At 36.3% G+C, this 27,131-nt stretch overlaps 1 protein-coding gene across 1 annotated transcript in view; it reads right to left on the reverse strand.

Moving 5' to 3' along the window:
• Positions 1-2,182: 2,182 nt before the first annotated feature.
• The window catches only part of LOC144452205 (uncharacterized), a 25,015-nt gene continuing 66 nt past the window's right edge, over positions 2,183-27,131 (reverse strand). The window contains exons 1-12 of the mRNA XM_078143254.1: positions 27,058-27,131; positions 19,949-20,262; positions 16,382-16,680; positions 15,864-15,932; positions 14,392-14,631; positions 13,280-13,455; positions 12,168-12,297; positions 11,542-11,639; positions 10,591-10,801; positions 8,951-9,059; positions 7,059-8,629; positions 2,183-5,429 (exon numbers count right to left, since the gene is read on the reverse strand). The exon at positions 27,058-27,131 is cut by the window's right edge and continues 66 nt beyond it. Of these exons, the coding sequence (XP_077999380.1) occupies positions 5,350-5,429; positions 7,059-8,629; positions 8,951-9,059; positions 10,591-10,801; positions 11,542-11,639; positions 12,168-12,297; positions 13,280-13,455; positions 14,392-14,631; positions 15,864-15,932; positions 16,382-16,680; positions 19,949-20,199 (3,234 nt within the window). The 5' untranslated portion in view covers positions 20,200-20,262; positions 27,058-27,131 and the 3' untranslated portion in view covers positions 2,183-5,349. The remainder of the gene's footprint in view (positions 5,430-7,058; positions 8,630-8,950; positions 9,060-10,590; positions 10,802-11,541; positions 11,640-12,167; positions 12,298-13,279; positions 13,456-14,391; positions 14,632-15,863; positions 15,933-16,381; positions 16,681-19,948; positions 20,263-27,057) is intronic.

Below are 27,131 nucleotides of genomic sequence, written 5' to 3' on the forward strand. Positions count from 1 at the left end.
ACTTGCAGTAGGATGGTGTCTCTCTAAGGAAGTATTCCTCAAGTGACTGCACATTCAACTGCATTCAGGGTTATCATTATCTTGATTACAGGGTGATTATATCCACATAACCAAGGCACCACTATCACCCACTTACAACAGAGTTAGTTTTAGTTACATCTTAGTTTGCCTGTAGCTTGATTTCTGTAGCAGTATATCACACTGTTTGTCTATGGCATGCTCATTTTGAACGATGTCGTAGGTTAGTCGCATTTATGCATGTTGTGTGACAAGTTAAAATGCCAACAACTTGCCAAGTCCTCAGAATAGTGACTGAATGCATGTAATGCATCTCATGTCATTTAAAGACCAATGTATGGATACCACTATTTTATCAGTGGAGCCATAAGGAAAATCTGTTCTATAGCTCTGCAAGATAACTTTTTATCACCCAAATTTTAATCCTGACATTGGCCTTGAAATTGTGTGTATTGAGTACAAGTTATTCTATAAATTGCTAGATTTGACTGGCAATACTAGAATTTATTTCACTTCCTATATTTCTGTTACGTCCAGTAAGGGTGAAAATTGAATTCTGGCCATCAATGCCATATGGATGATTACATATTGAAGTGTAAAGGTTTCTTGAAATTCATCTAGACAAGCGTTATCATCCAAAAAAGAGAAATGAGAGACCATTTCTAAAAAGAGAATAGGACGACAGATCTAATTTGTAAAGTTGGCAATTATAGATGGGGAGTGCGCCCTCAACCTAATACATATGTAATATGTAAAGTTGGCCAATTATAGATGAGGAGTGCGCCCTCAACCTAATACATATGTAATATGTAAAGTTGGCCAATTATAGATGAGGAGTGCGCCCTCAACCTAATAAAGATGGATCTTTTCTAATGAGATCTAATTTGTAAAGTTGCCAATTATAGATGGGGGTGTGTCCTCAGTCTGTACTGCAGATGGCAACCTTTCTAATTTAAGTATTTTGTGCCGAAGTATTCATGTGAAGGTATTTGAATTGGTACATGAAACTTGAGTTTGTGGAAAGTGAACTTTTTACAGCCCTTGCTCTATGGTATTCATTCATGACTAGTTAAGTTTGTGTCAACTGTGATGTTTAGCCTAATACTGTGTGAGTCCTATGTATCAACTGTGATGTTTAGCCCTATACTGTGTGAGTCCTATGTGTCGACTCTGATGTTTAGCCCTATACTGTGTGAGTCCTATGTGTCGACTCTGATGTTTAGCCCTATAGTGTGTGAGTCCTATGTGTCGACTCTGATGTTTAGCCCAAATACAGTATACTATGTGTGTCCTATGTATCAACTGTGATGTTTAGCCCTATACTGTGTGAGTCCTATGTATCAACTGTGATGTTCAACGCTACTATGCAAGTCTTGTGTGTCGCTTGTATGCCTTGAGTATCATTTTTGATCAGACAACCACAATATTTTCACTAACTATTGTTCAAATACAAATAATAAGACATTGTACATGTTAATCAGTAGTTGATATTATCCACAAGCAGTACAGAAACAGGTTGAAATCGTGAATGCCGTTGAGGGTGCTGATTTTTGGGTGTGGACCCAAAAATCAATTCGATTTATCGTGTATACAGCTACAAAAATATGTTTACAAACAGGTGATGCAATACTGTACACATTGTAAGTTATTGTACCTAACAAATTATTTTTCACAAAAAAGTTAATTTCAGTTCTAAAGGCAGCCATATTGAAAATATATATAAAAGAAACTCTATGATTGGCCAATTTGCTGCTGAATAACTAGTCTGTTCCATGAACTCCTGGGGGGCGTACCTACCCAAAGAGATCCCTTGGGGTGCAGATTCTATCAGTACCATCAAGCATCTGTGTGGTAGACTACTGAATAAATAACTACCTTGCAACGTTTGAGGGCGTACTAACATATACAGCACTAGTACTGTACGGAAATGTTTCAAGGGGAAAGATGCAGAACAAAAGAGAAATCGCACAAGATGATACAAAGCATTCATAGAGTCAATACAAGTTACAGCATTACATATTTAATAGCATAATTATCATTCATTATGTCTTACATATAGTAAATTTGAATTTTGAATTACCAATAAATTGTATTACAAATTTTTTTTAAAAGTGTAAACAATTCTTGCTTTAAAATGATAAAAACAATTGTTAGTAACCTTGTACTTACATTATGTAGTATAAAAAAAGACAAAAATTGTAAAAAATGAATTCATATTCAAATAATTCTTTAGTATTGAAAATTGTTTGAACCCCAGAACCTTTTTTTAATCAAATAAACTTACAACACCATACCTTAATACTTCAGCAAAATTAAAAAAATTGTGTGTTTCCGATAACCTGACGACCCTTAATTTAAGCTGCTGACCTTCAACATTTAAAAAAAAAAAGTGTCTTCTTGACCTTCACGCACGTCTGTTTTCTTTCCCTAGTGATGCCTGTATAAAATATTATAGAAGTGGTATTCTGACCATCGTTTTGTTTGGTATTGGGTCGAAGTAATATTTTTGAAAAAAAAACAAAAAAACGTTACTACGAGGCCATGTTATCGGAAATACACAGTTATTTTTATTTTCTTTGCCTTAAATAAACATGATTCGGGTAAATAAATAGGATTCAGGAATACATGGTTGTAAAAAAAAATGCAACGTCAGATCATATGACTAAATATATTGCTGAATTTGCCTCTGAAAATACAGGCATTTTGTAAATATGGGTATTTTCCCTTCTCTACTCTCTAGCAAACATACTACCATTCTCACTATATTTGTACTGTATAATGTACTGCTCTAAACAAAATATATTATTTTTAATAAAGGGCCTCATGTTGCTGTAAAAATACAGATTTGGTAAAAAAAAAATCTTTTGGCATGCAAGCTTTTTAAAGTTGGTTTCAATTTGGTAAATCCATAAACCAACATGTGGTATTAATGAATATGAACTTTGTTATACATTTCAGTGCAAATTTGGGGAAATAATCCATGAAAGTTTTAATCTCACGATGCAGTCAAAACTTCAACTTTTTAACAAAACAAAACGACTTTATGGTAATTGGCCCAATCAGAATTTGTTATTGCAATAAACCTTGGCTTTTTAACTTACATTGACCATGGTGCATTATTGTAGTGTTGAGGGGAAGCCCTTGGCAATAGTTATGAAAAAGGCTAAGTTGGATTAGAAAGCTGATTGGGCCACCCCCAGGGAAGGAGGGGGTAATGCCATAGGCAACAAAACATGGATGGTCTGCACAAAAGGGGTCCCTTTTATTGCCCTCAGGATATGCTGTTAAGACTGAAACTTAAAACATAGTTTTTCCATAGTATGGTTAACTTCTAAACATTCAAAACTGAGTTCTCCTCCATTAATTAGAAGTTATATTAGCCACGGCATATTTTCCTTATGACACATGCCAGGGTTTGGTAGTCTGTGATGTTGCACCTCCCTGTGACAACTACCCATAAAGATAACCCTACTCACAATTATTTCATACCCCTGTGGGTTTAAGATTCTGTGTTCTTGTTAAGGATGGTAAATAGGTAAAATCTACCCGAGTTCCCCAGGGTTGATACTGGGGATCCATACAAATTATGATACAAGATCCAAAAAATCTATCCAAGTTTTATCAGTAACCACTCCATCCCCCATTCAATACCAGAGTTCCAAAACCTTATATTTACCCATCATGCATCATTAGTAAATTGTCCCATCCACTGTTTGTACCCTCCTCTTACTATATCAAAGCCTGTTTACTGCACTGTCGAGATAATTGTTACCTGGCCATACCTCCTAACCCTTGTATTACCAGCTAGTGATCGATGTATCTCGACAGCGTAGTAAACAGGTTAACTACATCACAATATTCACAGTCAATTCATCATCACACCTTGTGTATGTACCCTCCTCTATAGACATTCAGTTATATGAATTAAGTACCAACAATTATGCATATTTATTCCACATTTATGTGTCATTCTATTAAACCTAAGTTTATCCTAGCATTAGGTTATCAATCCTTAGATCAAACCATAAAAGGACGACATTTTCCCAAAAAATAAAATTGATGTTCAAATGTAGTAGTATATCATGATGTATAGTAAGTAATGTCACTTCACTTTAAAAATCTACCAGTACTTGGGGAAACTAAACAAAGTCAAGTGTTTTAACTTCATAAAATTACTGATAGTACAAAATCATATTAATATCCTGAGTAACTGTAAGTTCACTGAATATATATATATTTTATAAGTATAAAATGTGCCTTAATATAATACAGTACTCAGTTATTTTGAATTGATTTTTTTGTGTGAATAGTACTTTTTGACTGCATCCTGTCTACATGTGATTACGCATATAGCCTGTTTACGGCACTTACCGCATATTCCATTTAATCTCCGATAATTTCACTTGTGATTAGAATTGCAAAAAGCTGATAACACGGTTTGAAAATCTCAATGCACAATTGCCCAATTAGCTTGTTCGTCTCCCTGGGTTGCCCCATATGATTATTCAAATGAAGTGATATGCAGATGAGTATGTGCATGTAAGGGTAATTTGAACTCATGAAATTGCATGTCTGAACTTATGTTTGTGTCCATCTGCATATCACTTCATTTGAATAATTATATGGGACAACCCAGGGTGAGCTGATTGGGCAATTATGCGGTGAGATATCAGATTTTTTCAATTCTTGAAGGTATCAGAGATTAAACGAAATATACCATAAGCAACATAAGCAGGCTATTAAACATACAACACTGTAAATACACAATAAACAATTTGAAATGTTTGTCAAATATATTGTATTACATATTCAGTTGAAAATTATATTTATACTGACATGGCATAGTTATAATACATTTTACAATCAGACTATGTACATCTCAACTCAACCCAACCCAACTATATGGTTCTAATTTCTCATGCTGGTGTACGACAACGATTCTTTGCATTCAGAGACTTGTGATTTATGACAATACACACCAGTTGGTATATTTTGTAAAATAGAATTCAGAGTAAGGGGCCACTGGTTGCCACTGTCCATTAGAATTCAGAGCAAGGGGCTATTGGTTGCCACTGCCCATTAGAATTCAGAGCAAGGGGCCATTGGTTGCCACTGTCCATTAGAATTCAGAGCAAGGGGCCATTGGTTGCCACTGCCCATTAGAATTCAGAGCAAGGGGCCATTGGTTGCCACTGTCCATTAGAATTCAGAGTAAGGGGCCATTGATTGCCACTGTTCATTTGAATTCAGAGTAGGCCTACTGGCCATTGGTTGCTATGGGTGACTTTGAATAATTTCAATCAGAATACAGGTCCATTCGTTGCCATTCACTTATTCTTTGAAATCAGAGTAAGGGTCCATTGGTTGACGCATACGGTTCTTTAATGCTGTAGACATGGCCTTGTAATTTGCTGTAACAAATTGAATGAAAGAATGTTACAATTTTCTACAAATAAACAGTTCATGCACTTCATCATAGAATTCCAATATGAAATAATTACAAACAGGTTTGCCTTGGTGTTTCACTCATATGAAGACATTTTTTACACACACTCAGACAAAGTCAAATCCAAAACAAACAATAATAGAGGTGCCATGCACAGTAGGGGACATAGATGTAGACAAGTTGATATGTTAATTATCAGTCAGAAAGTAAACAATTGAAGCCATTACAATCATGAAGTCCATGTGAAATGTTTTCAACAGAAGCCTGTTACATGCCTGTATGTATATAACAATGCTTACAGTCTATATCACTTGTCAATGTGATTGGGTAAAGGATCCCACTGTGTTTGTTGTGTCTATGTTATTGTTACTGGTAGCCTGGAGTTGAAATGTGTCTATCCCTTCATCAAAAACATCATGTTATGACTGTAACAGTAATGTGACACTGTTTGTACTGTACTTGTCACATCTGATAAAACTTAATTTCTAGTTGATAGCTTTGATTATTATCGTATCATTGTGTTTTCATCTTTAGATGTTACAGTTGTCCACAATGCCAGCCACACAGGACACTGCACTTTCAGCTAGGAGGAGGTTAACTATATCAAATAGTAACCAGTCAGTGATTTTAAAGTGGCCATATCAATGAGGATCGGGTATTTATTTTGGATTTTTAATTTATAAAACAATTTTATCATGGCTTCTTACTTGAAAAATCAATATGAAACAACATCGTCTAAGTCTGTGTTTGTAACTCAATACATTGCAAAAAGCCAAAAATGTGCAAAAAATGTTTGTTATTGTATGTACAATAATAAACATTTTACACATTTATTATGTTTTTGCAATTGCTAGAACTACAAGGACGTGGCCTATGTTGTTTCACATTGATTTTCCAAGTATGAAGCCGTGATAAAATTGTTTTATAAATTAAGAATCCAAAATAAATACCTAATCCTCATCCATATGGCCACTTTAAGGTATATTGTGACTTGGGACCAATTTCCCTAAAAATCAGTCTTATTCAAATCTCTCCAAATTTTGCTGTATAAAAGCTTATTTCTGGTACTTATAATTTTAAAAAATTGGATTTGATATTTTGTTTTCAAGGAAATAATCGATTATTTTCCCATAGAGAGTTAACACAGTAATAGTATCAGGTAGCCATTTTGATTTCTAAAATAGTTTGAGTTTAATATCATGTTACCTCTCTATATACATACAAAAGTTGTGTGGTGACCCCTTGACCCCTAATTTTTTCTTGATTTCAACTGAGAATAGGGAACTTGCAAACCCGCCATGTTGAATGTTGCATGATGGGAAATGTGATAATAAATACTGATCAATTAGTATTGTAAACAATGTTGTTAAATTGTTTATAACCACGAATGATCAATTCATAGTCACCCTGACCAATGTGGGAGGTTTATTTCATTGGTAGCTCCAGATAAGATATTACGATAACAACAGATAATCCCATAGTCCTTTGCATCTGAGCATGCTCAGTCTGGATTGCAAGTTCCCTATGAGTTGGCATTATAATTAAAGAATGTACTGTGTTCAAACTATTTGTAATTACAACATAATATGTTTACCTTCATCAAAACTTTCATCCAGCTTCTGACTGCTATTTGATTGGCTTGCAGTATTATTTGTAGTTTTTGCTGGTTGCCCTGACAACCCTGCTGTGGATGAGTTGATGCCAGAGTCAGTATGCAGTGCTTCAACAGCGTGGAAATTCAGTTGCTTATTGCCAGATGTGATATTGCCATTTGAAACTGGCTTTGCAGTTTTGCCATTATTACTAACTGTCTCATCAGAACGTTCTCTGGTGTCAAATATGGCTGGCACTTTCAGAGGTCTACTTTTCCTTTCCATTTTCATCAACTGTTCTTTTGTAGGGGTCAAAAATCTTACTTGTTTCTTGTTTTTCTTTTTTGGTGATCCATTATTAGATACCTGTTCATCCCCATCGCTTAAGACGTTTTCTCCATCACTTAAGACGTTTTCATTATCACTCAACGCATTCTCCGTATCACTTGTGACATTCTCAACATGACTTGCACCATTCTGCTCCACCATCTTGTCTTGTGTACCATTCGCATCATTTGACGGTGAAAGCCAAGTTCTACTAACTGCTGCCACATCAGTTGGTGTTGTTTGCTTGTTAGGGGTGCCAGGTTCATTGTCACGAAGACTCTCGTTGCTGTCAACCTCAAAAAAGCCTTGTTCAAATTTTGACATTAATTGCAAGATCCTGTTATTAACTTTTGTCCTTTTCTTGTCTTGGTTTGCTTGTTCGCCCACTTGGGCTGAAATCACTGGTGGTGATGGTGGTGGTGGTGATGGTGATGGTGGTGATGGTGGTGGTGGTGGTAGTGATGGTGATGGTGGCAGCAGCAATAGCTTTGGTGGTGGTGGTGGTGGTGGTGGTGGTGGTGGCGGCGTTGGTGACTTTGTTGGTTGTGAGAACTTTACTACCTTTTCTATTTTAATATCAGTCTTTTTCTCCTTTTTCTCTAACAATACACTTGTTTTTTCCGTTTCAGTCATCTTCGCAACCTCTTGTGGTACACTTTTAGTTTGTGTACCCCCCAACTTGACGATGGTAATGACTTTCTCGGCAGTTACTTTTTGCTTTGGCAAAATATCTTCCTTCTCAGAGTCAATGCGAACTCGATGCACTTGCGCTGAAACAGATACTGTTCTGTCCACTGGGGCTTCATCAGGTGATGAGGGTGGGCTAAAATCGGGATTGAAATCTGGATTTGTATTTGTGGTAATTGTAAGTGGTGCTAAAGGCAACTTTTTTTCAGGTTCAGTTTTAAGTAGTTCTTTTTTGGAATCATTTGTACCCTTCATTTCTACTTTTGAGTCGTCTTTGGTACTCTTCGTAACTGCAGATGTCGACAGAGGTGTTTTGTTGTCTATGTTTTTGGGTATTACAACTGCTTTAGGTTTGGGTATTTCTGGTTCATTAAACAAACCTTCATCTTCAACCCACTTGAAGCTGTCTCCAAGAGTCACGGAAGTTTCACTTATTTTCCTTTTCGCGTTATCTTGTTCAGCAACAGGCACTTCTGCAGGTTCTTTCAAAGTCCAGTTTTCTCCAACCTTCTCACCATCTGTATTGTTGTTTTCTTCAGCATTCTTGTCCTTTGGACTACTGGTAATATGAGAGAGAGACACAGAAATTAGGGTAGTTGTGATGTCACCATAACAGGTTTTCCCATAAACCCCTGTGGGAACTCCCCCAAACAGCTGAACACATCAAGTGCAGTAGGGCTTCTTTTAAAGATTTCAAAGTTAAATAAGTTACCAATGTGCTATTTTATCACCCAAAATCCAAAATCATATGTAAGTTAATAGCAGTAATCAATACAAGTGTACTAAAGGTAGAAATAAGTCTGACTGGACTTTTCCTTTAAGATTTAGAACTCCTAGTGCTGCAGCTTTACAGTTTAAAATGCTAGAAAGTTAGTATTACCTGTCATACTTTGGAGTTGGAAATTTCTCGATGTCAATATTTTCACTCAGAAGTTGCTGTCTCAGCATCAGTGCATCTTGGTCACCGACATCAGGCAGCGCTATTCGTCCTGCAATAAAATGATGTCATGATATGCAAATAATATGTACTGATGTAATGATATGCAAATAATTCATACTGACGTAATGATATGCAAATAATTCATACTGATGTCATCATATGCAAATAATTCACACAAAATATAGTACTGTTCTGTTGCAATCTATTTTAAGTTTTTGAATTGCAAAATTGGATTTCCCAACTGTAATAATAACAATTGTATTCCTGATGTAAGAATTATTGGCACAATAAGTGAACAACATGTGCTTCTCTAGTTTCAAGCAGTGTTTGCTGTAAACAAAGTTGAGATGCAACTGACACACAGCTGTTTCTTGTGACACATGGTTTTCCCCTAAAGTCGGGGTAAATCCAGTCGTATAATGTTGACCGCAAGAAAAAATGTTGCCTTTTATTAGGAGGGACACTTCGCATCCAAGTTTATCATAAAAAATTGAAACTTCATAGTTTATATAGTCATTTGATAAAACCAGACAGTGGAGACTCAATGATAAAACCACAGACAGTGGAGACTCCATGATAAAACCACAGACAGTGGAGACTCTATGATAAAACCACAGACAGTGGAGACTCTATGATAAAACCACAGACACTGGAGACTCTATGATAAAACCACAGACAGTGGAGACTCTATGATAAAACCACAGACAGTGGAGACTCAATGATAAAACCACAGACAGTGGAGACTCCATGATAAAACCACAGACAGTGGAGACTCTATGATAAAACCACAGACAGTGGAGACTCAATGATAAAACCACAGACAGTGGAGACTCCATGATAAAACCACAGACAGTGGAGACTCCATGATAAAACCACAGACAGTGGAGACTCTATGATAAAACCACAGACAGTGGAGACTCTATGATAAAACCACAGACAGTAGAGACTCCATGATAAAACCACAGACAGTGGAGACTCTATGATAAAACCCCAGACAGTGGAGACTCAATGATAAAACCACAGACAGTGGAGACTCTATGATAAAACCACAGACAGTGGAGACGCTATATGATAAAACCACAGACAGTGGAGACGCTATCATAAAACCACAGACAGTGGAGACTCTATGATAAAACCACAGATAGTGGAGACTCTATCATAAAACCACAGACAGTGGAGACTCTATGATAAAACCACAGACAGTGGAGACTCTATGATAAAACCACAGACAGTGGAGACGCTATCATAAAACCACAGACAGTGGAGACTTTATGATAAAACCACAGACAGTGGAGACTCTATGATAAAACCACAGACAGTGGAGACTCTATGATAAAACCACAGACAGTGGAGACTCTATGATAAAACCACAGACAGTGGAGACTCTATGATAAAACCACAGACAGTGGAGACTCTATGATAAAACCACAGACAGTGGAGACTCTATGATAAAACCACAGACAGTGGAGACTTGGTCGGATAAAACCATGAAAAAGAACTTGAAAAAGAACTATCTAAGACTACCAAAGACAGCCTTGAGAAGAACAAATATTTGAGAACTTTTTTGATGTTCTACTTACGATTAGTTGGTTGGAAGAGTTGTCTAAGTGGTGTTGGCGTTATCTCTGTTTCTGTTGCAATGGCGGCAGTGCTAATCCCACCTATTTTACCATTGCCAAGACCATGGCTTACACTGGCACTTTTCATTGGCGTATGTTTTACTTTCTTAGGTTCTCGTGACCAGGATTTCGACTTTAAGAACTTTCCTTTCTTTTTTACTTTTACTTTCTCCTGAAATGATATCATGAGATAAAGATTATTTGTATTATTATCAAATAATCAAATAATTGGACAGTACGCAGATGTCAAAGAACTATTATCATATATGTAGCAGAGATTATTTGCACTGTTGTTTACTAGAGGTATTTGCACTGCAGTGCTATGCTGAAAACATTCTTGTATTCCTGTATGCAAGAGAGTGCACAATCATTGAAAAGCATACGATCGCACAATATCATTTTTACTGCAATTTGCTGTTTTGGATAAACATATGTAATAATAACAGAATCCCATTCTGCAGGAGTTCCAGTATGGGTACTTGGAGGTATTTGCACTTATGCTTGAGGTGTGTTCTGCTGCACTTTCATGAGTGTGTGATATAGCCACAGAGAACACCGCAAGCACTTGTGTATATACCCTGAGTATGCCACACATCATGGGTTTCTGTGCATCATGGGTTTCTGAAGACAATTATGGAGGGCATGCGAGTCTCCAATTTCCACACTATTGTGAAATGATAGAATATATAATTTATAACCAAAAATGTTCATCGGCTTGGGAGACTCCAAAAGACTAAAATAGCTAGGTTATAACACTTGAGCAATTCAAACATTTTTAGCATTGAATTTTGATGTCTTGGTCGACGGTGATAATGGGGATTGTTAGACCTAGCCAGATCAAAAGGTCTATGCAAATAGCCATGAACTGCTTGTATGTTATAACCTGTGTAAGTTATTTAATTCTGTACTTACCTTTTCATGTGACTTGAAATTTTTCATGATGTCTTCATCCATTGCTTTTATAGCGATGATTGGGCTTATAAAATATTTAGACTTGTATTTGTCTTCTCCTGGTGAAAAAAATTGTTGAATTTTGTAATTTTATCATTTTTATCTTAATTTTATTTTGGCACACTGAGATATAGTTCAATGTGCTTGTATCTCACAAATGTCTATGGTATAATCCAGCAAATACTGTACACCGAGATATTTTCACCACCAGAAAAGTTTGCAGTTTTACTGTCTTCAAACCACTTTTCAAAGATTAATTTTACCAATTACTGATTGGCACATTGTGTTCATGCACAAGAACACATTTTAATAAATGCTTTTTGGGGGTTTTGTTTTCCAGCAAAGAAGAAATAAGTCTTTAGAAAAAACTTTCCAGGTTTACAGTATTCAGGTTTTGCTATATAAAGCCCTAGAATGTGTATAATTTATCATTATTTTCCAGACTGTAAACTACTTCACAATGACATACCATAAAATTAAAATTAGATTACTATAAAATAATCAGTTGTAATGCAACCACTGGTTCCTCTTATGTTTAAGCAAAAAAACGGGTGTCCCATCGCCTAGCAACAAACTTTGGTACTAACCTTCTCCAAAGGCTTTAGATGCACTGACAAATTTAGGGTCGATAATTTTACCACCAGTCAGTGACATAGCATACAAGTTACAGTCTTTCTCACTGCTTTGTATGGCTAACGTGTATGGAGTATTACCATGCTGTAATAAAAGTAAACAACTTTCAGCATTATGTTGTAAACATACAGGTCAACTAACTAGGAGAAACTTTTACAACACAGCGTCTAGTTGTAAACATACTCATTCATTACTAAGGCTGTTTGCATTTGCACAGCTGGAAGGCTCATCATATGAGATTGTGCTGTTTGAGATAATTGTCAAGCTTGGTGAAAGTCAGATATGTAGGCCAGTAATTATAAAGGTAGGCCGACTCTACTGTAATTAGAATTTATAACACAAATATGGGTGTATATGCATTGTGTATATAAATGGTGTATATTTTACAAATGTCTTGAGATCATCCAATTTTCTTCCTCATCTACCTCTTGTCAAAATCCACAACCTCTTTTATGGCACCCTCCAAGGAAGGAGTATCAGCTCTGGTTTATGAGTATGTCCATTGAAGACATCCGGAGTATAATTATCACATATTTAGAATGCCATCACATGTCTATTAATTTCATTTATGGCAATCATTATCATGACAACACAATGCACTACCCAAACTCAATATGTATGATATGTGCAGATGGTTGTGTAAGAAGTCACCAAAGTTGCTGTACAAAAATCTTTCTGATTGGTCAATAAGTTACTCTGCAAAGATCTTTCTGATTGGTCAATAAGTTGCTCTCCAAGGATTATTCTGATTGGTCAATAATTTGCTGGATAATGTGTTTGGTCTTGGGGCCCAATGGGGGAGGAAGTGCATAAACATAAAACCGTCAGTGTTTGAAATATTTGGAATCGAGTATTAAATGAGAATCAAAAAGATTAATTCAAGATGATGAAGACCCTTGATTTTTCTTTTAATAAAGGCCTATGTTTCAATCCCAGTCGTCGTATTAGTGTTAACTTATAAATAGGGATTATCTGGTGTCATTCTATTGTTCTGGACAAACTTTTTCTATAGTTCAGATCTACATTTTAATCCTCCTCCTAAGTGGGCCTTTGACACGATTTTTACCTTATCAGCAGCGTGGATGTCAGCGCCCCCTTTGACGAGAATTGATAAACAGGATGCTTTTCCCATTTCTGCTGCATAGTATGCTGTTGTTCTTCCTTGGTTGTCTCTGGCATCAACAGCACCTGACTTTGTGAGTTGACCTATCATCCATTTAAGGCAGTCACTGTGTCCTCGACCTATGGACAACAAATCAGAATTTAGGTTGTACCTTTCATTAAAAAAAACTATAATGATATGATATTGTGTTTTTGATACAAAACTATTAGAGCACACGCGCATAAGTATCTGTTGCACTAGTTGCCCAGATATTAATGATGTTTTATAGGAAAATAATAGAGTGTTGATTTCCATGAAAACAAGATGGTGAACCCCCAAATTTCTTGTAATATTTAAAAATGTCCAAGAACAAGCTTTCATATGGTGAACTTTGGAAAGATTTTAAATGTTTTGATTCCAAAGGCACATTCTACTTTAATAGTAAAATAGTCTAAACATATAATTCTCTCTCATCGACAACATTTGTAATTCCAAAACCATAATATATCTATTGAGGTCTTCTCTTTGAAGTAGTGATAAATGACATTGTGTTATCAATCTACTGGTGTCGTATTTTTATTTCCCTTTATACGGTTTGGGAGAAGCCTTGGAGGAGAAAAAATTATGTCATGAATTTGTAATTACTATGTTTGAGTTCAGACATGACACTGTTGATACATGTCGCCAAACACCTAGTTAGAGAAATGAATATCTTGTATTGCAATAACTCACATGGGTATCAAGACATATGATATTAGTAATTGTCTTGACACCTAATAGTATGTAAACTACTGTAGTAACATGGAATGTTGTTCTACTTACATCCATTTGACTAGATGGAGAGAGAGAGAGAGAGAGAGAGAGAGAGAGAGAGAGAGAGAGAGAGAGAGAGAGAGAGAGAGAGAGAGAGGGGGGAGAGGGGGAGGGAGGGAGAGAGAGAGTGAGGGGAGGAGGGAGGGAGGGGGAGAGGGGAGGGAGGGAGGCAGACAGATAGACACAGACAGAGACAGAGACAAAGACAGAGAGAGACAGATAGCTTAGAACTTGTAATTTTGTCAATCTGAGATTTAACTTACCACCAACAATATGTAAGGGTGTGATACCACCATCCATTTTATCAAGAATCATCAATGGGCCCATCTTACTAATAATCCACTTGACCATATCTAGGTGGCCACCGACGGCTGCTGCATGTAAAGGTGTGGCACGGGTAAAACTACGCAGACTCCGTGGGTTCAAAGAAGCGCTATGCTCTACCATGTATTTCATACACGTCAATTGTCCACTTTTGGCTGCATAATGAAGCGGTGATTGACCTGGAAGTGATTGACATAGACAAGATAGAACAATTATTTATATGGCAAAGTATTATATGAGGCTAGGGATCCAGAAATAAAATGTAAATTACGAATTTCATAAATTATCCGTGAAAAATCATTAACTCACAGTCAAAGAGTGGTAACTTTATTACATTTATGTTAAAGTTGCGGGTATGTTGATAGGAAGCAACATTCACCAAATTCTGGATAACACAACTTTACAAAAGAATATATTAAACCATGTGACCTTTTTGCAAAGCACATTGCACAATATCATTTTTGATATGTTTCTTAACTGGCACGAAAAGATTGCATAGAAAAAAGTTGGTGAGGACAAAGTAAGGACATCAAATTTATGTTTTACGACCTTTATTTTGAAATCTTACAGTTTTACAACAAATCAAAGGTACCGGTGAGTATGGATACTGAGTTTATATCCTACTAGATGCTGATCTCAATAAATTATATATGCGTGTGTATACATTATGTCTCTTGAAATCTTATAATAGCACATATATATGTGCCACACTACTTCTTGAAACTTGAAATGTAACGTACGATATACAATTTGACATTTGTGTTCCTGTTCGAGGTAATTTAGACAAAAATTGACTTGTGCATATGATTTTTTTGTAATAGTGTATGTGCCTGTATGTATGTATGTATGTATGTATGTATGTATGTATGTATGTATGTGTGTGTATGTATGTATGTATGTATCTATGTATGTATGTATGTATGTATGTATGTATGTATGTGTGTGTGTATGTGTGTGTGTATGTATGTATGTATGTATGTATGTATGTATGTGTGTGTGTGTGTGTGTGTGTGTGTGTGTGTGTGTGTGTGTGTGTGTGTGTGTGTGTGCATGGAGGGGCTTACGTTTGAACAAAAAGTTTTAAGAAAGTGTTTTGAGATCGGCCTAGAGATCTACAATTATGTATGCATGATCGGCAGGCATTCTTCCCCTATGTTTTCAACCCATTAAAACATATATCAGTTACGCCTGTCGAAATTTTCAACAAAGCAGAGAGTGCATATGGACCTGTTTTTCGTTTCTCAAATGTTATCATACAAAAGCCAGCATTTATCGCCAAACTATTTAATTTGGCTACGCATGAGTCGAATAGGGTTTATGGGACGGAACGGAAAGCTGATTCGAGTCAGAACATACCATTGTTGACCTTTTCCTACGTGATGTCGAATGTTTCTGAATATTCAAAACTTACCTTTGATGTCCTTTGATGTAACCATCTTTGATCCCATCTTTGTCAAGACTTTTACGAGTTCCATATGACCTATTCAATACAATGCAATACAATACAATATATCGTTATTGTCCCAAAATGGGAAATTCTTTGTGTGACGGTAGAGACTACAATATACATTAAAACTATACAAAAATTAAAAGTTCAAGTTCAAAAAATAAGAGATAGTCACAAAGGCAGATACATTAAAACAATTCCACAACAAGTTATTACTAAAAATCATTCCTGACATGGTTCAGTAAAAAAGATTGCTTTCGGAATGAATGAATATTTAGCTCTGTTGGTTTTCTTGTCTTTGGAACGTCGACGGGACGGTAAAACTTAGAATTTCCGGTGAAGGGTGGTGGTGATTGTTAATGTTGCTTAGTATGGGAAGATGTAACGATGCCAAATGCTATGTATCCAATGTCATTATGACATTCATCTGTTCTTAGACTACGCATGTGTAATAATTTCTGTCGAACAAACTTTCACATTACCTCTTTCAGCTGCTATATGCATAACTGTCATTCCACTTTTCGTCCTCATACCAGCTATGGTAGCTTTGTACTCGGATAGGAGCCACACAGCTACTGGTCTATGACCATTCACCGCTGCTAGGTGAAGTGTTGTCATACGGTCCACGTTACGATCACAAGCTGCGTCCAATGGGTTGGCATCGTTCTCCAGGAGCATTTGAAGGCATTTGAGATTACCGTAAGCCGCTGCCACGTGGGCTGCAGTCTCGTCTTGTTTGTTCTTAGCCCGTACTGGTATACATGTATGGACTAACAGCCAGCTATCAAATGACCAAAATAACAACAAACAATAATGTTAGTTTTCATATAGCTGTGCTCAAAGCCCTTTAAAATTATTTAGTTAAGTTGTTAATATCTCGGTGTAAATTATTTGTTGGCCAAAAGCTACATTTCTATAAAAAAAAAAAAAAAAAAAAAAAAAAAAAAAAGATTCATAAAATAACGCACTGGTGTTTGTTGAATATCTATTTTATTATTGATTTATTGAGCCAGTGTTCTTCCGGGGCGTTCGTGCCTGAATTTCTCAAGTTCTGTGAAGCACGTTTTGTTCATGAATAGAATAGAATAGAATAGAATAGAATAGAATCTGTATTAACTAAAATAACAAAAAAGGTAATTACGAAAATGTAAACATAGATAAATGTAATGTATCTTTTATTTGTGCAGAATGCCTTTCATTGTTATTTGTTTATATTCCCTTTGATTTGAATGCTCATGTGTCCAATTGTTGTATTGTGTTCTATGTCGCTTCTGTGTATTAAAGTCAACCCGGTAACCATGGTAACTGTCATTAGTAACAAAACTATAACGACTCATGTCATATAATCTACATGAAACTACTTAGGGCCTATACAATAAATGAATGCATAGAACAAAACGTATTTCGCTGAAACTTTAAACATATTTCTAATTTCAGTATAACAGGCTCGTTTTGTATTTATTTGTTGAAATTATTCGCTATTTTTTCATATATATTCCCAGAAATCATGAGAGAAGAGAGAGAGAGAGAGAGAGAGAGAGAGAGAGAGAGAGAGAGAGAGAGAGAGAGTCAGTCAGTCAGTCAGTCAGTCAATCAGTCAGTCAGTCAGTCAGTCAGTCAGTCAGAAAGTTAGTTAGTTAGTTAGTCATTTCTGTATTCAAACTCAATAACTCCCATAGGTAAAAGTTCTATCTGAATGTCGAAGAAGACTTTGGCGTGACTATAACGTCAGTTCAAATCACGACAACATGATCAATTATTCTTGAGTACAACAACGCCCAGTCAGTGAATATGTGAACGAAGGTACTTCAAAAAACAGAGTGGTAAACAAAGTGTCACAGTGAGAGTTATGAGATACAATGCTACAACAATGTGGTTTTGTGAGACGAGGTGAATCATGGCGCTCTTATAGTTAGAGTATGGAAGAACACAATAAACAGAAGGTGAAATATCAGTCAATCGGAGATCGGGATAGGTGAGAATTACAAAGCTCTCTCAGACATTCCAGCGTCAGATAAAGAGGAAACGTTCTATGCTCTGTATGCTTGTATACTTTCGTTGTTTGCAAGGTATGTAGGTAATTTAGCAGTACATTCACTGTACAGTTGCAAGAATTCTGCACGTTGTGAAGCGACTACTTATTTACACTGGCGTCATGGATTAATTCTCCCAGAACGATATCTCCAGGGAGCCACCTAAATTTCACATTCCATGCAACCAAGCTATAATCGCCTTTTTTTCAGACCTTCACCAATTTATCATAAATTGGGTTTTACACTGTGTAAAGCTGTGTATACATCTTACAAACAAAAGAATCAATAGTCGGATATAACAACCAATCTCTTAAGACGTATTAGTGTCACCTGAATAACTAAAGTGATTTGGCCATACTATCACTGAAACGCAGTGATTTTGGTCATTGTTAGACTTGACGATTGAACTTCATACAGGCAAAGTCAATGTCAACTTACACTACGACGTATGTGTTATCTCGGACCATGTGGTCTGAGGTGTTATATTTAAAAGTTCTGGCTACTAGTTCGATATATATTATGGAGCTATTAGGGTCTCCCCTATTACACCTCCATCATATAACCAGGGTCTTTCGCTTACTGTCCAACGATAGCTCAGAATTGTGAGGACGTCAGTTAAAAGTGTAATGTGAAATAACATGTTCAAGTACAAATCAATGAATTGTATTTATTTAACCCAACACGTGTACTCATATTTTGAAATTATTCCTTAAAATAAGCGCCATACATTTTTACGTCACTTTGATGGATAGATGCAGTACTGTAGCGGTTTCTCTACGTCACTCTCGATCCTCTTTGCAAACCCCGTAAAGAAAATAAACAGTAAACGAACACTGTTGAGTCACAAAATCAAATATTTTTTTTAAAGAAGTTTAAAAAAGTATTGTAAATAAAAACAAAGCTACAATTATTACAGCTACTTGAGGGACATCATTACGGTCGTATGATGTAAAAGTTCTCAAGAATTGACCTCGAAGTGAAACCCTTGAAATACGTACAGGACTCAAACAACCGATGTAGTTAAATGTAAATCTACGATTTCTAAAGCGCTGAACTGAAAAGGCATGTGTTTGACATGTTTGTCAAATTGTGACGTTATCCTTGTCTATGTGGTTTGATATATCTCTACGTCGTACCAAATCACTCACCGTGACAGATTTCTCTCCATCTCTTATCAAATTTAAAGAATGATTTAACATTATATATATGCGATAAAAAATGAACGGTGATCTCAACTATTGACATGGGAATATGAAGGTTGTCTACAAAATAAATGATGAAATGATTACTGGATAAGGTTGTCAGTTTTCAATTCCTCGCGGAGACTTTCTCTTTGAATGATTAATATTTTCATCAAAATTTAGAATTGCTAGAAAAACTGTCGACGATGTTCTTAGGTTATTCACACGTGAGGACACTTATACGATAGTTATTTTATGTCTGGCTTTTTAGTCTTCATGAATGTCGTAAATACTCATTTATGACCCAGCTTCCCAGACTTTACATCCGGGATAGAGCATAAAGTCGGCTGCGCCGGAATTAGGGGGAAACTTCCACCTGTAGTGTCTCCTATTCGTATATTGTTATATACGGTGTGTCTATTACGTGTATTAAATACACAATCCGGCGTAAAGAACTCGTCTACATGATTGTATAAGTTTAGAGTTTCAAAAATTTTAACAAAGTCATGTTTTGCGTTGAAATAAGGCAACTTCATTCAGCAAGTCTTATTTGGCCGATATGCTAGATGTATGCTTCACAGTGAAATCGATATTAAACCCAAGAATAACCACAGGGGTCTGTGAGTTTGACTGACTCAAGTATGCATAGCTAAACAAAACAAAACGTGTGCCACGATTTTGGTAACGTCACACCTCCCCCACTCACCCAGCACAACCAGGAGACAATGCTAACAGTAGCGAGTCTCTAAAAATCTCGTAACTTTTATCAAATTAAAAACCACTGACTTATGAAACGAATCTAGTCATTATAAAAAAAAATATGTATCTTACACACCTTAAACACTCCCCTTTCCCTGTTCTAGCCGCGACATGCAAAGGTGTATTTCCAGATACATCAAACATGGGTACTCCCTTCTTGTAAAATATTGACGGTAGTGAGTCCACATCGCCGGTAAATGCCGCCTGGTGTGCCGGCAGGTTGATGTAAACAAACGACGGCTTCTCACTTTCTAGAGTTGTGTAGGGATCTGTAAGAGTTGCCGTCTTGGGTCTCGACGGAATCCCTATACCTGTGTCTTCCGTCATCGTGTTAAGTCCAATTTTACCTTTCCTCAGACAACTGTATAAGCCTGACTAACACGTCACTTCCTGTAAACAAATAGAAAAAAAAAACAAGGTTTAAATTTTCCTAGAGGCGAATTTCGAAAGATTTCTAATTTTATGATGTGTAGAATATTTCACTTTCAAAGTAAATTATGATAAACCCTGGATAAACAGACTTCGAGGTGCGGTTTAAAAAAATGGGGGGGGGGGATATTCACAATAGACCGTCACAATTGTCTGAGACTGGGAAAGCCGTGACAGGTCTCAGAGTCGTGGCAACGAGCTTGCAAACAAAGTTTATGAGGCAGACGTAGTCTCAAACCTGAATAGAAATCCTGTAGAATCATGCAATGTGTTTTTGTTTGTATATGTCTGTCTCGAAAAATCGCTTGGAGCAATTCCTGGCACACACACAAAATCACTCTTAAACATGAAATGAAAAATATTCAATTACCAGTACTGTCATAACGTTGATTTACGTACTATAATTGCAACTATGCTGTGATTACTCAGAGTTTTTGGTTTGTATTTGTTCTGATTTACATTTAGGAAATTGTGAACTTTCTAGGAACTCTTGCGTAATATGTGTATTTAATATTTCAATATCCCTGACGTCACCAGAACGCTGTAGAGAATCAAGACACTTGAAAGTAAGTAGTATGCCTTTGTATGTTTACATTACTAAAGGTCTGTGAATACTAATTTTCAATTAAAATGGGCTAGCTGGTTGGCTGGTTGAGTCTTGGTTGTTTGGTTGATTGGTCATTAGTTAGTTGGTTAACTGAATCTGTGTTGGTTGAGTCTTGGTTGGTTGGTTAATAATCGAATCTAGGTTAGTTGGTTGGTTGGTTGGTTGGTTGGTTGGTTGGTTGGTTGGTTAAATGACTTTGAAGGACCCAGAGTTAAAGTAACAGCACGGTGTGATCCACCGTGAATTTCTCATATTGTAACTGATGTTCTACGTTAAGGTGAGTTCTAGATCTTTTGATCACTCAAAGGCCACAGAAAGAAGTTACACCCACTTTGATTCATCATGCAAATTCAAAAAGACATGGTTTAGATCACTCATACTGGTGTTGCAACACATCCAACCCTATATCTATCGTGTCTTGGCCTCAACGTAATTAGTTGTTACAAAGAACACTTACCTATAAACTAGTCTGTTGTGTAAATCTTAATTTACATGTTACGGAGTACTTTGATAGACCAGACGTTTTGTAAACACATTAGCAGAAACCTAAACTGTGCATGCATTATGTTGGTATAAGCACTCGTCGTGACCAAATGTTAACAATTGTACATGCCTTCTTTCCTCATAACTAGTCGTCTTGCTCAATTGACAGTTTATTTCACTTCAAAGTTGGCACCATTGAGTCTTGAATGAAGAGTTCATGTAAACTATCACGTGTTTAAATTATGATATCAACAATATGAATTTTTTTTCATAGAATAGACGAAGAAAGAAAAAATTGATATTTGTTTACGACGAATACGGTAGCACTGCGATTTCTACGAGGGAGAACATACATACATACATACATACATACATACATACATACATACATACATACATACATACATACATACATACACACATACATACATACATACATACATACATACATACATACATACATACATACATACACACACACACACACACACATACATACATACATACATACATACATACATACATACATACATACATACACACGCACGCACGCACGCACGCACGCACGCACGCACGCACGCACGCACGCACGCACGCATACATACATACATACATACATACATACATACATACATACACACACACACACACACATACATACATACATACACATACATACATACATACATACATACATACATACATACATACATACATACATACATACATACATACATACATACACATACATACATACACACACACATACATACATACATACATACATACACATACATACATACATACATACATACATACATACATACATACATACATACATACATACACATACATACATACACATACATACATACATACATACATACATACATACATTCATACATACATACATACATACATACATACATACATACATTCATACATACACACACACACACACACACACAAACATACATACATACATACATACATACATACATACATACATACATACATACATACATACATACATACATACATACATACATATATACATACACACATACATACATACATACATACATACATACATACATACATACATACATACATTCATACATACATACATACATACATACATACATACATACATACATACATACATACATTCATACATACACACACACACACACACACACAAACAGACATACATACATACATACATACATACATACATACATACATACATACATACATACATACATACATACATACATACATACACACACACACACACACACACACACACACACACACACACACACACACACATACATACATACATACATACATACATACATACATACATACATACATACATACATACATACATACATACATACATACATACATACATACATACATACGTTCCCTTAATTCCCCTTTGAATTTATGTCTCCGAATTGCATGTCTAACCCTGTATGTAGTGTCTGGAAGACAGATCATCATAGTAGTCTGTAAATTGTATAAATCAATGATTTGTGTCAACAAATTGAAGTTTTTCTTCTTTAGTTTATATACAGTGTATGTAACAGTAAAGTCTGGTTCTCCCTAATCTGAGATAAATAGAAGGTGAAAGGATTCTTATGTTAATCTTTGATAACAATGCAGAATTTCAAACACACATTGAAGAGTTCGTGATTTACCGTCAATTCATGGTAGTTGGCTTTACAATAACTTATTCAGTCAACCTTGGAATGTCATGATTCGGTGTCGAGTTACTAACCCTATAGAAATTGAAATTAAAGTTTGGGTGTACCCTTTCGTGGTTTCACTTCGGTTTTTGTAGCTTTGTGTTGGTTTTAACAAGTAATACTAGAAGCTAAGCTCAAGTAGCACGCTTTTCGATCTGTTTCGTAAAACTGAGAAGTAAAAAAATAACATTTCGGAGATATTCTAATGGATGTTGAAAGTTTACCTTGCTAAGTGTAACTAAAGAAACGTGTACATCAGTACATGTCATTGTTTACCTTGACGCAAAAGCAAATATGACGGAGAATAAGTGAGCCTGGGGTCTTTTGAATTACGCATTGTCACCTTAAAGATAGCCCCATGGGATGGGGTTCTATAGCGGTCGAACCATAACACTAGTACTTGGACACAACAGTAATAGCACTAACGTACAATGAATATCTACTGTCTGTCTGTCTGTCTGTCTGTCTGTCTGTCTGTCTGTCTGTCTGTCTGTCTGTCTGTCTGTCTGTCTGTCTGTCTGTCTGTCTGTCTGTCGGATGGTGGACGGGATTAGGGGATCTACATACTGAGAACAACGAACGACATTTCTCAGACCATGGTCAACATTAGAAGGTGTAGAAAGTGGGAAGGAATAACGAGCATTTTTTCATGTATTCAGGATTTCTTTGGATGCTCACTTTATACCCATGATTTTCTAGTTCTTGAATAAAAATGTCAAATTTTGAAATTTTCAATACTGCTGAATATAGTCTATGTTTAACTTACATAATATGTGCTCCATCCCATAATTTCTATTATAGGTGAGATGAAGCAGTGATATATTTGGCTTCTCCGTAATTTTGAAAGTCTGTACCCTACTTAGTTGGTCTCAGCTGCACTAGCCGTAATTGGAATACTATTTTTTCGATCAAGCAACCAACAACATATTCACTGAAAATTATTTTTTTTAAATAATAATTTATTTATATTGGATATGTTAAATAGGGTCCGATTTTGTCCATATAATTAGTATAGTCACAGGTTAGAATTTTGCGTACGTTGAAGGCGCTGATTTTAGGGTGCGGACCAATAATTTAATTTGATTGGACTTATTGTACCATATCGTGCGTACAGCTTCACAAATGCCGGTGATTCAATTACTGTATAGGGTGTATGATATTATGAGTAACTCATTATACCTAACAACTTTCAAAAATGTTCCCATTGCAGCTCGTGCAGCCGCTTTTTAAGTTAAGTATATATGTACCACATAAAATCGTGAATGTCAATTTATTTCTCATCACTGAACAATACGATTCATGTGGGTCCATTCTTTCAAGTTCTGAGTGTGTACTCGTATAATCTAGGTCGTTGTTTGTGTTTGTGAGACACGATAAACAGCACACAAGAGTCTTTACTAAAGTTCTCACATATGAGACAACGCCTTAGCCCATGACATGCTGAAAAGTGAAGTGCCAATCTCATACCGCGTGTCAATATCTCTAATTTACATAACAATAGTTCTTATTATACTTGTGGTAGCATGATAATTTGCATATGAATAGATGACAGATAGAAGGTACACTGTTATTGATTCGAGTGTGGTCAATGTGTAAACAACGCAGTAGAAATTGACCGTGTCGTCAAAGTGGCTCGACTATCTCTCTCAACATTGACATTTCCTAAACCTCGATTTTCACATACGTCAGACTTTAAGTTTAACCGACGCGTGACCGAATAATGACAATAAAGATAGGTTTGCCGTGCAAGAGATCAAAGATGGTAGCCTGATGGTAGCCTCAGGCAAGGCTGTTTATTCTGAAAAGAAAGTGTCATCTCCCACCCCTGTCTATAGTTTTCCCGTTACACACAATAATCTTCCAATATAGAGGTGGTATTTAAAAAGTGCGCAGACGCTATGACCCGCGATGACTCATTTCGACCACTTTTTACCGGGTCCTCATGTAAAATTTGTCATAAGCTGTTGGTGTTTACATTCGTTTACATAGTACATGGGTGTGTTTCAATGGCCTTGCATACATTTTAAAAGGAAAAGGCACTGAGGTACACAGATTTGCGATGTAAACAAAACAAATCAAATGGCTAAAATGTCATCGAAATACTAGAAATTATTTCGATTTCGGATTTTTTTCACTGGCTTTGTTGAAGTAATGAGTCCAACAGAAATCCAATAAGATTACCAGCACATAATTCCCTTTACAATGTAACACCTTTGTGTAGAGAAAGGATTCCTCCGTATTTCATCAGACCACCAATGTATTTCCTGTTATTTTATTTTTTTACATATATTTAGATATATATACTAAAATTATTTAGTCCCTTGTTGTACACATTAGCTCTTTCCGTCGTTTAGCAGACGTCCTTCAAGTTTTATTGCCAGATGAACATAAATCCTACACCTGAACAAAAGCTCCTACGATTCCCATGTAAGTGTCGAATAGAAATGAAACTAAAATGCACGTTTACGGTTTAGAGAGACGGCCCTTCACACCTGTGTCTGGGGGACGTTTTTTGACAACAGCTAAATTTTAGGGCGTTGAAATTTGGAACAGACATTATAAGTTTATCCAAACCTGAGAAATTCGATAGTATTCAAATCTGTGTTTTTATAGCCTGTCAGTTCTTGTCTGCCTGGCTCGTTATTACAAATAACACCAGTATCAATGTATTAATTTTCTTTTATATTATCATGAGAGGAAAGAGCGTGTCAAAACCTGACAACATTTTTACTTCCATTATCCTATACTGGGTTACTAACAGTGTATATAAACACAAGTTAACACACAATAGTAAAAGTTAACCACTGTATTATTGACCATTAAATTTGCCGTACCCTTTGGCGATGAGATAAACAAATTTCGTTTGAGACTTGAAGTTGCTCCCCGCAATGAATTTGAAAGACGTTGATAAGAACTGTGCCGTGTAATTTGGAGGACACCTGTTGATTGATAGATTGTGTTTAGATTGTACGACCAGACCACTGACTCTAACCTCGGTGATGAAAACAATCATCGACAGCAGTAGACACAAAATATGCCCCTACTGTGTAGACAAAAACCCTCGACAGGGTTCTTCAGCAATAAAGCGATAGATTGCTACTTCGGTACAATGGTGTTACTTGTATATGTCCAGCCAGGCTTGTATCAGGGTGCGGACTGACACGGGTTCAACTTTTACCACATACCTGTTTAGTTCATTGTTGAAGCAAATCTCTAAATCATACAAATGTCAATAGTATGTGTACATCTCACTGTGCAGCCAACATCTCACCATAAATCCAACTTTTTTTTGCACTCTGTGTGATTATTTAACCAGAAGTTTTTAGTTTCTATGTTGTATGAATGACTTAGTGCGCATCAGTCCTGACTTCGTTATGCAGGTCACGTCATGTGTACATCATGTATATTAGAAATACTTTCATCTTTTGTTTGCATTAAGCTCTTCCAAAATGGCGCTGGGACATACCCTCCGGCCATTACATTACACAACAGTGTCAGGATTAGTAAAATCTGAGAGATTTTTAGGAAATTACTACAGAAAGCAACCGGGCTGAAAAAAATACACGGATTTTAACAAGTAGACCGGAGAGTATAATGTGATGTGACACACCCAAACCAGTCAAGTTGTGGACGTTTCGTTCACTGTTTTTTGGTGACACTAAGGTCATTATGTATCCACAGGTTGTTCTAAGCACTTTCGTTTTCTGAATGTCGTCATTATAGTCTCTGTCGTAGTTAAACCAATTGAATTTTCGAATAACAATTCCGTTTTAAACTGTCGATACAGAGAGAGTGCAATCAATTCTTGTGTTTGTCTAAACCACCGTAGTGTTTATACCACTACCATGCCCACCACCCACACGAACACACGGAGTGAACTAGCATATCGATCTCTCAATTAACAACACTTACCTGTTCATAACATGTCCCAGGCGCCTTGTTCCAATCTACGACAGAATCTCTACGTCGTTCTAATAGAAACAAAT

This window comes from Glandiceps talaboti, chromosome 22 (genome assembly GCF_964340395.1).
Source record: "Glandiceps talaboti chromosome 22, keGlaTala1.1, whole genome shotgun sequence".
Classification (NCBI taxonomy): Eukaryota; Metazoa; Hemichordata; class Enteropneusta; family Spengelidae; genus Glandiceps; species Glandiceps talaboti.